Source organism: Salmo salar, chromosome ssa20, assembly GCF_905237065.1.
Source record: "Salmo salar chromosome ssa20, Ssal_v3.1, whole genome shotgun sequence".
Classification (NCBI taxonomy): Eukaryota; Metazoa; Chordata; class Actinopteri; order Salmoniformes; family Salmonidae; genus Salmo; species Salmo salar.
The window spans coordinates 75,965,742-75,981,110 of record NC_059461.1 but is presented as its reverse complement, the minus strand read 5'-3'; the positions used below and the strand labels follow the sequence as shown (position 1 = coordinate 75,981,110).

Sequence of the window (15,369 nt, the reverse complement as noted above, 5' to 3'; positions counted from 1 at the left end):
GTCCAGCACAGCTGTTGCTAAAAACTGCCTACCCCAATATAGAACGATAGATTCCATTTCACTTCCTTGTTTGAAGTCGAACATTGCGCGTCCAAATTCAAGCGGATTCTGATCCCAATCCCCACAAGCACCGATGTCTCAACGCATCATTAACACGTGTTTTATTTTACTCTTCCAGACATTCAGCACAAAGACAGATACAGGAAAGGACAATGAGACTAATAACACTGACCACAGGTTCAATTTATTCCAAATGTTTATCCTTTATTTCTGTTGTTTAGATTGTAGAGCCTTTGACACTTCTGAAAGCACCCATACACAATGTGCTGGGACTGGAGTCAAAGGTTAGGAGGTCAGACAAAGCATGAGATTATTTGGCTATTCTCAAATGTAAAAAAAAAAATTTGGAAGAAAATTCCAGCACAACATTGTATGTAGAGTACCATGCAGCCAGTAGAGGAACATGCAATTTAAATATGCATTGAGGAATACTGGTCTTTAGCGTACTGTTCTCTGTTGGTTTGCACAATGAAATGGCTGATCAGTCGTCTATTGGGATATATGGATGAGCGTTCAGTCAAAAGCACTCGGCTCAACATCACTCTGACCATATCCTTCACTGCAATTAAACATGTCTGTTGAGTGATATATATGCAAGATATTCATATCATCCAATCAACTCCATCCCTCAAATAAATACTGTGCTTCAAATGGCAGATTGTTTACTTTACACTGACTCAGCCAATCTCCAAATAATACACAATGCTCCGGGATTGTACTGGAATTTTAACCCCAATGAAATGGGGGGGAAATCAGAATGTTGCAACACCCCGACACCACCAGAAAGCGGTGAAATTAGAACATAATAATAAACCAGAGTGGATGAGTGGGGGGGAGAATGTTCCGATTCCCTGAAATCCACACAAACACCCAGATCAGATTCCAGTTGGGAGATGAAGGGTGTGTTCCTCTGCCCAAGCGTTGCTGAAGCCTGCCAGATCTTAAACGCCTGGATAGATATTTTACATATCAGCTAACTCCATCATGTTATAGCAATCTGTCAGTCAATGACAGTTGATGACATAGCATGCAACCATTGGTTGATGCATGCAACATGACTATTACCTGGCTGCTCAGCACAAATGTCATGTTTCCGTTAGAACTCTTCCCCTCCCGGGCGGCCTCCCCTCCACCCCTCTGTCCTGGCCCCCGGGCGGGCTCCCCTCCACCCCTCTGTCCTGGCACCCAACACATTTTAACTGAGTTACTTAAATACAGACGGACAATGAGGATTAAGAGATCCAGGCTAATACCATGACATTCCTCAGCTGTACTAATTATTATTAATGGTTAACAATGTAAGAGCTGGCCCTGGCTGAAGTGATGTACAAATAAAAACCATTTCAATTCAGAAGTAAAATGAAACGCATAATGTCTGATTTTACCCGTCACTGTTTTCAAAATGTACTTGATTAGAATTAACAAAAAAAACTTGTTTCAAAGTCAAATATATATATATACACACAGTACAAGTCAAAAGTTGACACCTACTCATTCAAGGGGTTCTTTAGTTTTACTATTATTTTCTACATTGTAGAATAATAGTGAAGACATCAAAACTATGAAATAACACATGGAGTCATGTAGTAACCAAAAGTGTTGCACAAATCAATATATTATATATTTGAGATTCTTCAAAGTAGCCACCATTGGCCCTGACAGCTTTGCACTCTCTCAACCAGCTTCATGAGGTAGTCACCTGGAATGCACTGCAATTAACAGGTGTTCCTTTAAAAAAAAGTATAATATTTTGTGGAATTTCCTTCTTAATGCATTTTAGCCAATCAGTTCTGTTGTGACAAGGTAGGGGTGGTATACAGAATATACAGAACCCTAACCCTATTTGGTAAAAGACCATGTCCATATTATGGCAAGAACAGCTCAAATAAGCAGAGAGAAACGACAGTCCATCATTACTTTAAAGACATTTAGGTCAGACAATACGGAGAATAATATTTAAAAAAGTAGAACGTTTCTTGAAGTTCAGTAGCAAAACCCATCAAGCGCTAATGATGAAACTGGCTCTCACGAGGACCACCACAGGAAAGGAAGACCCAGTTACCTCTAAGATCATTAGAGTTACCAGCCTCAGAAATTTCAGCCCAAATAAATGTGTCAGAGTTCAAGTAACACTGACACAACATCAACTGTTCAGAGGAGACTGCATGAATCTGGTCTTCTTGGTTGAATTGCTGCAAAGAAACCACTAAAGGTCACCAATAAGAAAGAGACTTGCTTGGGCCAAGAAATACAAGCAATGGACATTAAACCGGTGGAAATCTTTCCTTTGGTCTGATGAGTACATATTAAAGATGTTTGGTTCCAATCGCCATGTCTTTGTGAGACGCAGAGTAGGTGAACGGATGATCTCCACGTGTGGTTCCCACTGTGAAGCATGGAGGTGGTGTGATGAGTTGGGGGTGCTTTGCTGGCGACACTGTCAGTGATTTATTTAGAATTCAAGGCACACTTAATCAGCATGGCTACCACAGCATTCTGCAGCGATATGCCTTCCCATCTGGTTCACACTTAGTGGGAGTATCATTTGTTTTTCAACAGGACAATGACCCAACACACCTCCAGGCTGTGTAAGGACTATTTGACCAAGGAGAGTGATGGAGTGCTGCATCAGATGACCTGGCCTCCACAATCACCCAACCTCAACCCAATTGAGATGGGTAGGAAGAGTTGGACCACAGAATGAAGGAAAAGCAGCCAACAACTGCTCAGCATGTGGGAACTCCTTCAAGACCGTTGGAAAAGCAATCCAGATGAAGCTGGTTGAGACAATGCCAAGAGTGTGTAAAGCTGTCAAGGCAAAGGGCGGCTACTTTGAAGAATCTAAAATAAACACTTTTTGGTTACTGCATGATTCCATATGTTATTTCATAATTTGTCTTAACTGTTATTCTACAATGTAGAAAATAGTACAAATAAAAGAAAAACCATTGAATGAGTAGGTGTCAATTTTTGACTAGTACTGTATATCCATGTGTCAATGTTTCAACAAAATCTACAAAGCAAAAAAAAACACTAATGGCATATGTACACGTTCACCCTTTCCCAGAACAAAAAAAGAAACCCAATTCAGGCATGTACCGAAATAATATCTAGCATTTTATCCATACCATCTGCTTTGTGCTGTTTCACAACACCAATAGCTGCATGGTTTAGTGAGGCCATTTGAGCACCCATTTTAAAATGCATCACTGTTGCTGCTGTACACAATGAAGGCATAGATAAGAGTTGTAGCTGGTACGTGCTTTTTGCCATCTGTGGCACTGTAAGTAGACAGGGCAAGACTGGAAATGTAATCTCTCAGCCAGCATTTAGCCCAAAGCACAGCCATGGATCTGTCACATTTGAACAAGGCATGCAACCAACACCCCAATGTTCACTTTGCTAGTACCTTGCCATCTCGAGGTTTATGCTGATATTATAGCATTATATGTGTGTGTGTCAGAAGTCTGCATAGCGCTCAAATGTAGATTTCATTGTTACTATTTGCTTGAATGACCTTTGTTGTGTTGTTGATGTTACCCTTCCACATGTCTTAATGTGCAGCATCTATTATGTTCAGCTCTTCTTTTTAAAGGAGAAAAAGAAATCAGAAGAAAAAAAAAATTGAATGTCCGTTGTGTTGAACAGCAGAATGAGCTGGAGAATTCCTGATGACTTGATGTGGGTGCGTTATTTTTTTGTTTCGTTTCCTCAAATGGTGGAAAAACTAGAACAGCAGCAGCTGCTGACAAGTCTGTTATCCAGATGTTGTCTGGACACCTTTAGCCCCTCCCTCAGGCCTCCTGGGGGGCCGGCCTCTTCAGATCTTTGATCTGTTTGACCAAATACGTCTTTTCATCATTGAACTGTTCGTCCTCCGTCCTGTCGTTCTGGAACTTGGAGAGGAACTCGATGAGTTTGGTCTGGTTCTTCAGAAGAATGTCCAAGATGGGCTGTGTTTTGTTGGGGTTGGCCACAAACACCTACAGGGGAAGGAAGAAGAGAAATTATTCTTACAATCCAACCCAGCTCAGTCAAATTGCACCGCCTACTATAGCCTTGTGCTAGTCTCGGTTTTTAAACATTTTTTACCTTGAAGACGTGGAAGGCCTCAAACTGGATGTTGCGGCTTTTGTCCCGAAGAAGGTTCATCATTAGCTTGAGGTTCTCTGGCTTGCTGATGTATTTCGTCATGATGGTGAAATTGTGTCGATCGAGAAGAAGCTCTCCCAGCAACTAAATTGTTTCAGAGTGACAAAAAACATTAAGTATTAATTGCAATTACAGTCTGGGGTAGGTGAAAAAGTCATGATTTATTTATTGCCATGTTTGAACCATAAGATTCCACTAAAACTATATCAAATAGATTTAATCATTATAGTTGGGTTTACACAAGGCAAAGTGAAGATACTGCTATGCATTGGCAAAAATTGGAGAGGACGTTACCAGGCAGATGAAATCTAAAACCTACTCCATCTACAGGGTGGCGCTACATCGGTCAGCTTGCTGCTATTTTCAGTAACCAAACACCATGTAAGAGACCACCACTATATTTAGCCATTAAAAACATATGCATAGAAATACTACATGAGAGCTGTTTACTACAACAGAAACAGAACCCACGCTCTTACCTTGAGGGACTGCCTTTTAGTCACGTAGTTCTCTGAGTGGAGTAACTTCTCATATTCACTGAAGAACTGGAGGGGAGAAAGACAATCATCTGAGTGAATGTCAAGCCGCTATTTCAGAGTGCATCTGCTTGTTTGAAAACTCGGTGACAAGCCAACTAGTGATCTTCCAGCACTGATAGACGGGGAGCTGCCTTGTATTCAGAACAGCCACATTGTGTCAAATGCTTGGCTTATATGTTAGGAGAAAAACAGTTCCTGAGTACTGTGCTGCCACTTGCAAGTTAATTTCCATATTCCCTGGTATACTTTTCATGGATCTCAGAGATGTCTCTGAAATACTCAGTCAGACTGGGGTTTAGCACAAATAAACTCAGCTTGTCCTGGCGTGACCTCAGACCGTCTTAAAAAGCTCTGTTAACCGTGACAGGTTGCTATTTGAAGAAACGCATCATGGAGATGTGTTCTTACCGGGTTACATTGCAACAATGTGGAGGACTTACCCTGTCGTAATGCTGCTCCAGGAACTCTGCACTCAGAATCTTGTGTCTCGTTAGCAAGTCCTGGAAGAAGAACACGGGTATTTTAACCAATGAGCTCAAAAATACAGGCCATCTATCTAAGTCCCAAGAAACTTACAGTCCTAGAGGGTCTGAGATACAGCTGTTCTAAGAAAAAAATATATATATATTTTTTTTTCTCTCCAAAAACTCACTTTAAAAGTTGCAAATGCGTCTGAAGCGATGTCGAACGTGGACATCTCCACGTATCTGAAGAAGTCGTAGAACTGCTCAGCCCCCAGGGTGATCTTGGCCAGTGGCTCGTGCCTGATACACTCCCTCAGCATGATGCCACAGTTCAGAGCGATCTCTGGAGACTCGTACCTGCCAGGAGGACATTGGAATAGGAAGGAGGTATCCAGTTAATACGATGCAAATAGGGTTGGGCGACGTCAACCTGTTGTATCGTGATTACGTACCCATAAAACATTGTGATATGATGATATCGCCCAAACCCACAAAAATATATATTACATATATAAATAAAAAAACTGCTAAAAACGACAGTTGGGCTACAACATGAAATCGAATGCAACTGGATGATTTATGATGAAAGAACGTTGAAAGCCTGGTTACAGGCCAAGAGCAGGCACATCTTCTCTAATATTCCTTTCTGGTGGAGGAGCTTTAGCATGGAGCAGGTGTGTGTGTGGTGCGCTGTGATGGAGCAGTGACTGATGAGGAACTGTAGTGAGTGGTTTTAGGACTACATCATGGCCTGGATAGCAGTCTACAGTCTTCACAACTGAATAATAATTGCCTCAAAGTAATAGAAAAATGCATAATATTGTTTGTTCTAACATAAAGCTGTGATTGACAATAGCCAATGCCTAGTCTTAGGCTATCGAGAGTTTCATTCATTTTTGAAAGCCACAACTTTAGAACAACACCATCGTAGGCTAGAATATTTGGTGATATAAGCGAACGTTCATAACTAACTTGTTGTAAAGCTTTTATAATATACCTCCTACTGGCCTAAGAAAAGGTTATTGGCCATTTGGTTTTCAACCTCGCTTGGAAGGATTTTCATGGTCCGCATTGATCATTTATTTCTTAATAAGCTTAAACTTGATTAAAACTGGTCATTAGATGTTCTTTAGGCTATTGATACGGTTTATGCTCCCTCATTATTAGTCCTCTGGCTACGTTATGTTTAGGCGCTAAAAATAACAGATTTATTAACTCCTTTACATTGATTGATTGATTGATTGAGAGAAAGCCATGCACAACACAATGAAGCATAGCCTTCAGTCATATTCATATAGCCTATCGAATGGAGAGAGAAGGGAATACAAGCCAAGTTTTAAAATAGCTAAACACAAAATGGTTAAGGAGTGTCGGGTATTTAAAATAAATAATGATCTGCTCTGTCTGGCCTACATTCCTCTCTTGCTTTCTGTACCACACATTTACTGAAATAGGTTATAGCAAACAGGAATAGGCAAATTACTCAGAATGTCACTTGTGTGCTGCCCTGCGAGAGTTTGTTCTTTGTGGCGGGTACCAGTCAAGTTCAAATAAGCTAAACCATTGTCTGTCACATCACGATGCTATGGTAATATCAGGCCAACCCTAGACACAAGACTGCACACTACAACCCACGACACAGTAAATGCCCACAAGGGGATTTTATTTGGGCCCCCAAATTTATTTATTTTTTTGGGGGGGGGGCATAAAACACTGGAAATCAGCTCCAAGTAATTATTTCCACGCATAATACAGGAACACGTGCTTGTATACAAATGTATACGAAGGTTTGAAATGTTTATGTTTCAGTCAAATATCTATTTGCAGTCTACACAGTATTTGTAATTATGTTCCCACCATCCACTCCAGAACAAAATGATCCCTGATAGAAGACACTGTCAATGTCTTCAGGTATTACTATCAATATCTGCTGTTTGTCCATTTCTGCATTATTTATCTTTCCATTTCCATTGATTTAATCCTTCTGTAACGTATATTGAGACAATGTGGTAATTCCCTTCAAATAAAACTTGACTGACTTAAAAGGTATCCACTTTTTACCAAACACAGAAGCACCACACCCCAACATTGTAAATAACAGGTTGTAGTGTAGGTTAGGGCGCCACAGACCTCACCCTTTGAGCAGCATGAAGAGGATGTTCTGCTGAGTGCAGAGGTACTCCACTGTGGGCGTCCGCGTCCCGATCTGACGTCTCAGAATGTTGTTGAAGATCTGAGCCACATCCTTCTTACCCTGATGGTGAACAGAAATGACAGAATGTTGGAAAGGATTTCAAACAGACATGGTTTCCAGCAGTAGTTACTAAACAAAGTTCTCTTATTTTGAACTTCTAATACTGAAGTTTTTCTGAATGCAATGTTCTTATACATGTTATGGTGATAAACAGATTCACCTATTAGCACCATTAGTGAATCGTCACATTTCAAAATAGTATCATTGAGTGGTTTTGCACCTATTATCAAATTCAGCCTCCCCACAGCAAGAATAGCCAAGACAGATGTCTCTTCTGATGGGTGAGAATGACACAGACCAACTGAAGGATGTGGAGGCTGAGTGTGTCAAAGAGGAGAATCACACCACACTGACACGCACAAAACAAAATAAATAAGTGAAAGCCTGTCCATGTGCCAGTAAAAGAGAACAGTCAGTCTTGTCTTTTTCTGTACATTGACATAAATGTCTCTCCGTCCCAAAGAAACCCACCGTTCTAGTCAGCATCTCAAAAGAAATCTCTCATATCCCTGCATTTGTCTCAAAGACAGACAAACAGAAAGAAACAAACAGTGTAAAAGTGTTTCACCTCAAAGTCGATGAGCTGCAGGTCAGCTACGAGGGTGCTGAGCAGGCCGCTGTTGTAGAGCTCCTGGGCCAGCTGGGCCACCGCCTCTGTCTGGGGCTCCTTCTCATTGGTGCCATACAGAATCTCCTTCATCGCCACCAGGCTCTTAGACACCTCCTCTGTGGCCTAGACACACACACACACAGACAGGAGAAATGAGCTCTACATTACATTAGCTAGCTCTCCATCAGTCACCATAGTGTTTCCTATGATCTAGCAAACACCCACCATCCTACGTTGTCCTGAAATGATCCCATCATACACTATTTTCAGTCTAGAGATGGCTTGTTATGAAAGGAAGGAAAGGAAACTAAACCCTCAACAGGTTTGAGACCGACGTCTCTAGTCGTTCTCACTCCAACCTTAATCTAGGGCATCTGATTCTAATAATTGGCTGGTTGATAAACTGAATCAGGTTAGTTACAGCTGGGGTTGGCACGGAAACATACAGAAGGGTGTGTCTCCAGGAACAGGGTTTTCGAGCCCTGCCTTACACTGTAGTCAATTCAAACGCAGAGGGACAGGTTTGAAATTCCCCACTCCATGGCTTCCATAGAATCTCTGAGGTCACTAGTCATGTTAGAGTAGTGGGAGAGGTTTACCTAGGAGGTACTCGTCTGTACCAGTGTGTGTGTGTGTATTGGTTGTTTACCTTCTCAGCCTTCTTGTCAGAGATGTCATGTTTCTCCAACACCGTCATGCTGTCCTTCAGGTTCTTGACGATGTCAGCCGGCGACTTGTGGGACTTGCCAAAGGGGAACGGCATCGTGGTGAGTTACCGTGGTCGACCAAGTAGCGAGTGTACAGTCCTACCTATCCACAGGGGAGAGAGAAAAGATAAACAACTGAAGGGGATAATGAAGGAAAGGGATCCGCAGAGAAAGACTACACCAAACAGAGTGACAGAAGTTGTTCAAACTGCATCGGTACTGACTCAGAGAGCTCAGTGAAGAGGAGCCAATCAGTACAAAGGTACTAATCAGACCTCTCCCATGAACCAACCCAGGGCCAGGAGTTTACCTGGGGACTATAATACCGGGCAGAGTACAACACACAAGGCAGGCAGCACTTATTACATGACTCACTATTCATCATACTGATACCAAGATACAACATAGCCTATTGACTCACAATTCATAAGTCATACTGACACTAAGACTCATATTGCTAAGAAACAACAGGTTGTAGAGGGGCAGGCTAAACAGATTGATCTGAAGACAGAAACAGCTGAAAGCAAAATGATTCTCACCCTCATACTGAGATTTGATATCAAGCATTTGAATCATTACTTTAATTGTGTGCGAGGTTGTTGAAAGGGCAGGCTAACTGCTGGAATTTTGTTTACTTTGTAACTATGGATTTTCTTGATTGGTTTACTGACCAGTTGCATCATAAGGGGAGGTGATGTTGAGACATGACTGATTGTAATCATTGACTAACACTGACCAGAGGTAGAATGTCCTCTGCCCTACCCTACTCCAAAGGGGCCTCTACATGACCTCACATGTTACCGGTACTTCTCCCCTTCTCCAGCCTCTCCCCACTAGTGTAGTTAACACACCACTGTTCAGCCACATATCCTTTCTCTCAACTCACACCCCTCCCCAGACAAACTAAGGTGCTTATAACCTTATGTAGTCAGGGCGTAGAGCAGTGAGAGCCAGGGGAATGCATGTGCCCCTCAGCGGAATGTGTCAGAACTTCTCTCACTGAGCTTTTATCTAGGACGGAGATGGGCAACTGGCAGACCTGGGATGAATTTCCAAATAAAAAAAATATAGAATAGCTAAATAGGGAACTCAGGGTCTCATCTTACTGTTGCGAGTTAGAATAGTAGAATACACAAGGTGACATTTCTGAATTTGGTTGTGCATCAGCAGTTTCTTTTGCTGTGTCAGTCATTGATAGTCAATTTTTAGATTGCCAAGTTAGTTTAGTGGCCTGCTATCTAAACTTGTTATCATGCTCAAATTACCAGCTTGGGGTTAGTTAGTCTCACTCATGTATGCCGTTAATGATATCCTTCTATCCACCCTATGTCAAAATGTTTAGAATTGCTAGAAATTAGCTGTAAAACAGCCAATTTTCCTCTCAGACCAATGGCAAAATGTAGTAGAGTTGCATGAAATTAGTTCAGAAATCTCTAAATCTTCTCTCCACCCCGTGGCAAAATGTGTAGAATTACACAGAGGGAGCAGACCCCTGAGCAACTGCAACCCCTCATGGTTAGTTCAGTTTTTTTTATGGCCTCCACCATCAAAATTGCCACATTCCATGACCTACCCATTCACTTTTTAATAATACAGGCCTTAGCTGGATCTACCTACTGATAATAGGGGACTGGGACATGGGTGGGGTTATATATGCTGTATCACAGCTGTTCAAGGTGTCAATGACATCCCTGGTGATAAATTTGGCTTCCTTGGTCTGGCAGAAGATCAGATAAGGAAGGGTTGAACTCACACCATGAAGGGATGGGTGTGCTGTTTGTATGGAAAGGGTGCAGAAAGGTAATCAACTTAAAATGTCCCCCATTTACAAACAGCCATGACAATACAGGTAGTCCAAAGACAACTGAGGAAGTCTCTGTTCTCATATCGAGGCAGAGTTGAGTATTAATAACTGGTCGTGTGATTTTTTAGCAAAAACATCGAGTCACCATCAGTCGATACTTGTAAAATTGTAATTCTTAAAATACCTAAGTTGGTACCTAACTGCGGTCCTTCCGCGGGGTACTGAAATTCATACTTTTAATAAAAACTTGAATACAACCAACTTTCCTCAATTGTGTCGCTTAACTGGAGACGTAGTGCCCTTGAAATACTACCTAAACTGAGATCCAATTGGCACAATCACATTTGCACTGAGCAACACAAATGAGGAAAGTAGGTGGTTGTAGTTGATAAAAGTATTGATTGATTGTCACTTAATATTGCTGCTAGCAAATCAAGCGACCCGTTATCAATGCGCAACTCTGCCTCGATATAAGAGAGCGGGGTTGAGCGTTCCTCAGCTATCAAAAGACTGCAAGGATTCCAATAGCAATGTTATGTGTACAGTCAAGACCAGTGAAATTACTCCCAGAATGCAGTGGTGAAAAAAGTACCTAATTGTCATACCTGAGTAAAAGTAAAGATATCCTAAGAAAATGACTCAAGTAAAAGTAACCCAGTAAAAGTATAAAAGTATTTGGCTTTAAATATACTTAACTATGAAAAGTAAATGTAATTGCTGAAATATACTTAAGTATTAAAAGTATAAATACTTTCAAATTCCTTATATTAAGCAAACCATATGGCACCATTTTTTTGTTAAAAAAAATAATATATACATTTATGAATAGCCAGGGGCACGCTCCAACACTCAGGCATAATTTACAAATGAAGCATGTGTGTTTAGTGAGCCCGCCTGATCAGAGGCAATAGGGATAATCAGGGAAATTCTCTTGATAAGTGTGTGAATTATACCATTTTCCTGTCCTGCTAAGCATTCAAAATGTAAGAAGTACTTGTGTGTCAGGGAAAATGTATGGAGTAAAAAGTTGATCTTTTCTTCAGAATTGTAGCGAAGTAAAAGTACGGTACAGATACCCAAAAAAACTACTTAAGTACTACTTTCAAGAATTTTTACTCAAGTACTTTACACCACTGCCAAAATGCAGTGGATACTAAATGAGACCGAGGGTGATGTCTTTCTGTCGATCTGCTTTGGCAACCTGTTTCCAGATGGGATCATCACCTGACCTGTGAACCCAAAGTCTGGTGCAGTCTGGCTCAGACTCTGACCTATGTCTTGGCACGGCATCTACATTTAGAATTAGAACCCAGCACTGGAGCCAAAAATATAACCAACCAGCACTAAAGCAAGACCTAGCCTGGTCACATATGTGATGTGTCACATGTTAACAGATTGAAATAGAAAACACTGACAAATACCCCACCCCCGGTTTGAGCTCTGGCTAATTCGATATTAATCTCAGCACACCTTTCAACTTCACAAGGTGGTCAATCCACCTTTCACTCACAGGCTAAAGTTTGTTAATGTAGGCACCATTTCTCTACTCCAGGGTGTCAACCCCTCCAATGGGTAAACGTTTTGTTCCCCCCCCCTCCCTAACACGACACAGCTGATTCAAATAGTCAAAGCTTGGGGAGTTGGCTATTTGAATCAACTGTGTAGTGCTAGGACAAAAAACAAAACGTGCACCCAGGGGAGGCCCCAAAATCAAGTTTGGGCAACTCTGCTCTACGCCAATGTGACCGCCTTTAGCTATTAGCATGACGTAGACCAGCAGATAACACATATATAAGGCTGTTAAGTATTAACTAACTAGATAGGGAATAACTCATTCACAATTGTATCTCTGCAGATTGCATGGTGTTTTTCCATTATGATTTTGGTACTCGTACATGCAACTCGTGTGAGACCGGTAGCCTGGTATTGGTCCCTAATTTAACTAGCACGGGCTAGCATTGGAGAGCTAAATTGGAAAATATAGTGTAGCTAACTAGTTAGAAGACAGTTGGCTAACTACCTATGCAGTTGCGAACTAACTGTGCACTACCACAAAACATTGCATCAACCGCTCATTGCCATGTTAGTTATCATCAGCAAGCGCACAGTGAACCGCACAATACAATAGTGTCTGGTGAAGATGTCAGCCAGCGTCTGCGCACAATATCATTTCGTGATGGCTAGCTAACAAACTACTAGTTCTAAAATGTTTGATAACTCGGTAGTTACCTTGCTAGCCAGTCAATTATTTGGCTAACGTACTATTTTAGTTTCATTATCAGATGATTTCAATCCATCAATAGTCGTGCAACCCCTTCAGCCTGCCTGCCAACCAACGTTAGCTCATATTGTGGTCCATACGGGAGGCCTAAATACACAACAGGCCTTTAAATATGACTAGCTTGCTAACTTAGCTAAGACAACGGCAACGCTTTCTGGCTAGTTAATAACTAGTTAGAAACCTAGTTAGCCAACGTTGTCGCTAGCCAACTAACTAGACACCCGTGCCAACTAGCTACTGTACTAACTCCTTTTGCGATCCTGCTAATTGTTTTGTGTTCAAGGTCTTGCTAACTTCTCGTGTGTAGCAGCTAGCTAGATAATAATATCTAGCTAACTTCATACTGATAAGTTACTGTAGCCAGGCTAACGTTAGCTAACAAATAACGTTATATGCTTGAAAGCTTTTGACAGGCCTCTGCTAACGTCGTTAGCTAGACAGCTATCTTAACTGCCTGGCGTTAGCTAACATTGCCATTAACGTTAGCTATTCAATGTAGGCAGACCAGCTAATTGTCATCGAAAACGACACATAATATCAAACCTTACAAACTCGATCTTTTCACTCTCCGCCGATGTGCTTGAACAGCTAACGGCAATGTAGCTATGTCCCGTTGGATTATAAACTCCTTTGTTTTCCTTATTTGTCGCCTCCCCTTGTTTTAAATGTTTTATAGCTAGCTAGCTAGGTATCCTAGTCCTTGTATGTGTACGAGTGGACTGGTTAGCAATGTGGTTGGGCATCGAGGTCTACCGCCCCCGCTGGTCGTATAACGCTATAGCATCGGCACATGGGGCTCGCGAGTGTCCACAGGGAGGCGCTCGTACACCAGGAAAAGAGTGCATGAATGATTCCACCAATGATGTACATAAACATGTGTATATCACAGGAGGGAGGACGGCTCATAATAATGTCTTGAACGGCGCTAATGGAATGGCATCAAGCACATGGAAACCACGTATTTGATACCATTCCACTCCAGCCATTACCACAAGCCTGTCTACAATTAAGGTGCCACCAACCTCCTGTGGTGTATACAGTACATACATCATTGGAATCCACACACACCTAAAGAGGGTTAAGGTGAATCCACACACCCTAGACAAAAGTATGTTTGGTGAGCAATTCTGCGTGCATGCTTTTTCTCTTTATTCTTGACTTCCCTGTGAGGCACAACCTTATTAAGGCACTCCGGGAGATCAATGTGTACAGGTCTCCCAGAGTAAAGAGGCTAAACCTTATAAAGTTGTAATTAATGAAATAAGACCACTGTATTCTATTAGCTTTAGAACCTTCCCAAAACCAAGACCTGCTAATCTGAGCAAAACAAACATCAGGATGGGATTTTATGCTTATTGAAAAATAGGATGAAAGAAAATGTAAATCCCTGATGTGTATGTCTGTGGCGCACATCTGTGTATATGTGTGTGTGTGTTTTGGGATCTCTGGCTGCGGTGTGATGAATATTTCAGTTCAGCATTTCTGAAGGCAGCCTCCACAGCAGAACATCTTCCTCAACCATCTGATAAACCAGGTGAGGGAGACAGTAACCACTGACATGAATGGAACAATGTGGACACTACTGCAACACTTCAAAATTGTGAGTCACACAGTCCTTTACTATCTCCATGTATGTGTCCATCTGTCTGTTAGCTTCTCCCTCTCCACTATTTCTTTTTCTTCTGTCTACTTTAAACTCACCTCTTCTTGATGGTCTTGTGACATTTCTTGCCCTCCTCTGTCTCATTCTCCTGTTCATTCTTCTCCTTCACTTCTTCCTTCTCTTGCTTTACTTGGAACCTTTCCTCATCAGGCAGTATGATAATCTCCTCTACCTCATCATAATCAATCTCATCAGGCAGGATGATAATCTCCTCTACCTCATAATCAATCTCATCAGACAGTATGATAATCTCCTCTACCTCATCATAATCAATCTCATCAGGCAGGATGATAATCTCCTCTACCTCCTCAAAATCAATCTCATCAGGCAGGATGATAATCTCCTCTACCTCATAATCAATCTCATCAGGCAGGATGATAATCTCCTCTACCTCATCATAATCAATCTCATCAGGCAGTATGATAATCTCCTCTACCTCCTCAAAATCAATCTCATCAGGCAGGATGATAATCTCCTCTACCTCATAATCAATCTCATCAGGCAGTATGATAATCTCCTCTACCTCATAATCAATCTCATCAGGCAGTATGATAATCTCCTCTACCTCATAATCAATCTCATCAGGCAGTATGATAATCTCCTCTACCTCATAATCAATCTCATCAGGCAGTATGACAATCTCCTCTACCTCATAATCAATCTCATCAGGCAGTATGATAATCTCCTCTACCTCCTCAAAATCAATCTCATCAGGCAGTATGACAATCTCCTCTACCTCATAATCAATCTCATCAGACAGTATGATAATCTCCTCTCCCTCCTCAAAATCAATCTCCTCTACCTCATCATAATCAATCTCATCAGGCAGGATGAT

At 41.5% G+C, this 15,369-nt stretch overlaps 1 protein-coding gene across 3 annotated transcripts; it reads right to left on the bottom strand.

Moving 5' to 3' along the window:
* Window positions 1–238: 238 nt before the first annotated feature.
* On the bottom strand, window positions 239–13,626 carry LOC106581356 (calcium-binding protein 39). 3 transcript variants are annotated; one of them, XM_014163360.2, is made up of 9 exons: window positions 13,415–13,626; window positions 8,729–8,889; window positions 8,038–8,202; window positions 7,351–7,469; window positions 5,404–5,572; window positions 5,192–5,251; window positions 4,692–4,757; window positions 4,153–4,296; window positions 239–4,043 (listed from the first exon to the last, which is right to left on the bottom strand). In XM_014163360.2, exons 2-9 carry the CDS (start codon window positions 8,840–8,842, stop codon window positions 3,855–3,857), a joined length of 1,026 nt encoding a protein of 341 aa, XP_014018835.1. In that variant the 5' UTR covers window positions 8,843–8,889; window positions 13,415–13,626; the 3' UTR covers window positions 239–3,854. The 3 variants fall into 3 exon arrangements, with proteins under 3 accessions (XP_014018835.1, XP_014018836.1, XP_045559897.1); XM_014163361.2 differs by having other exon boundaries at window positions 13,420–13,614; XM_045703941.1 differs by lacking the exon at window positions 13,415–13,626 and having other exon boundaries at window positions 8,729–11,222.
* Window positions 13,627–15,369: the final 1,743 nt, after the last annotated feature.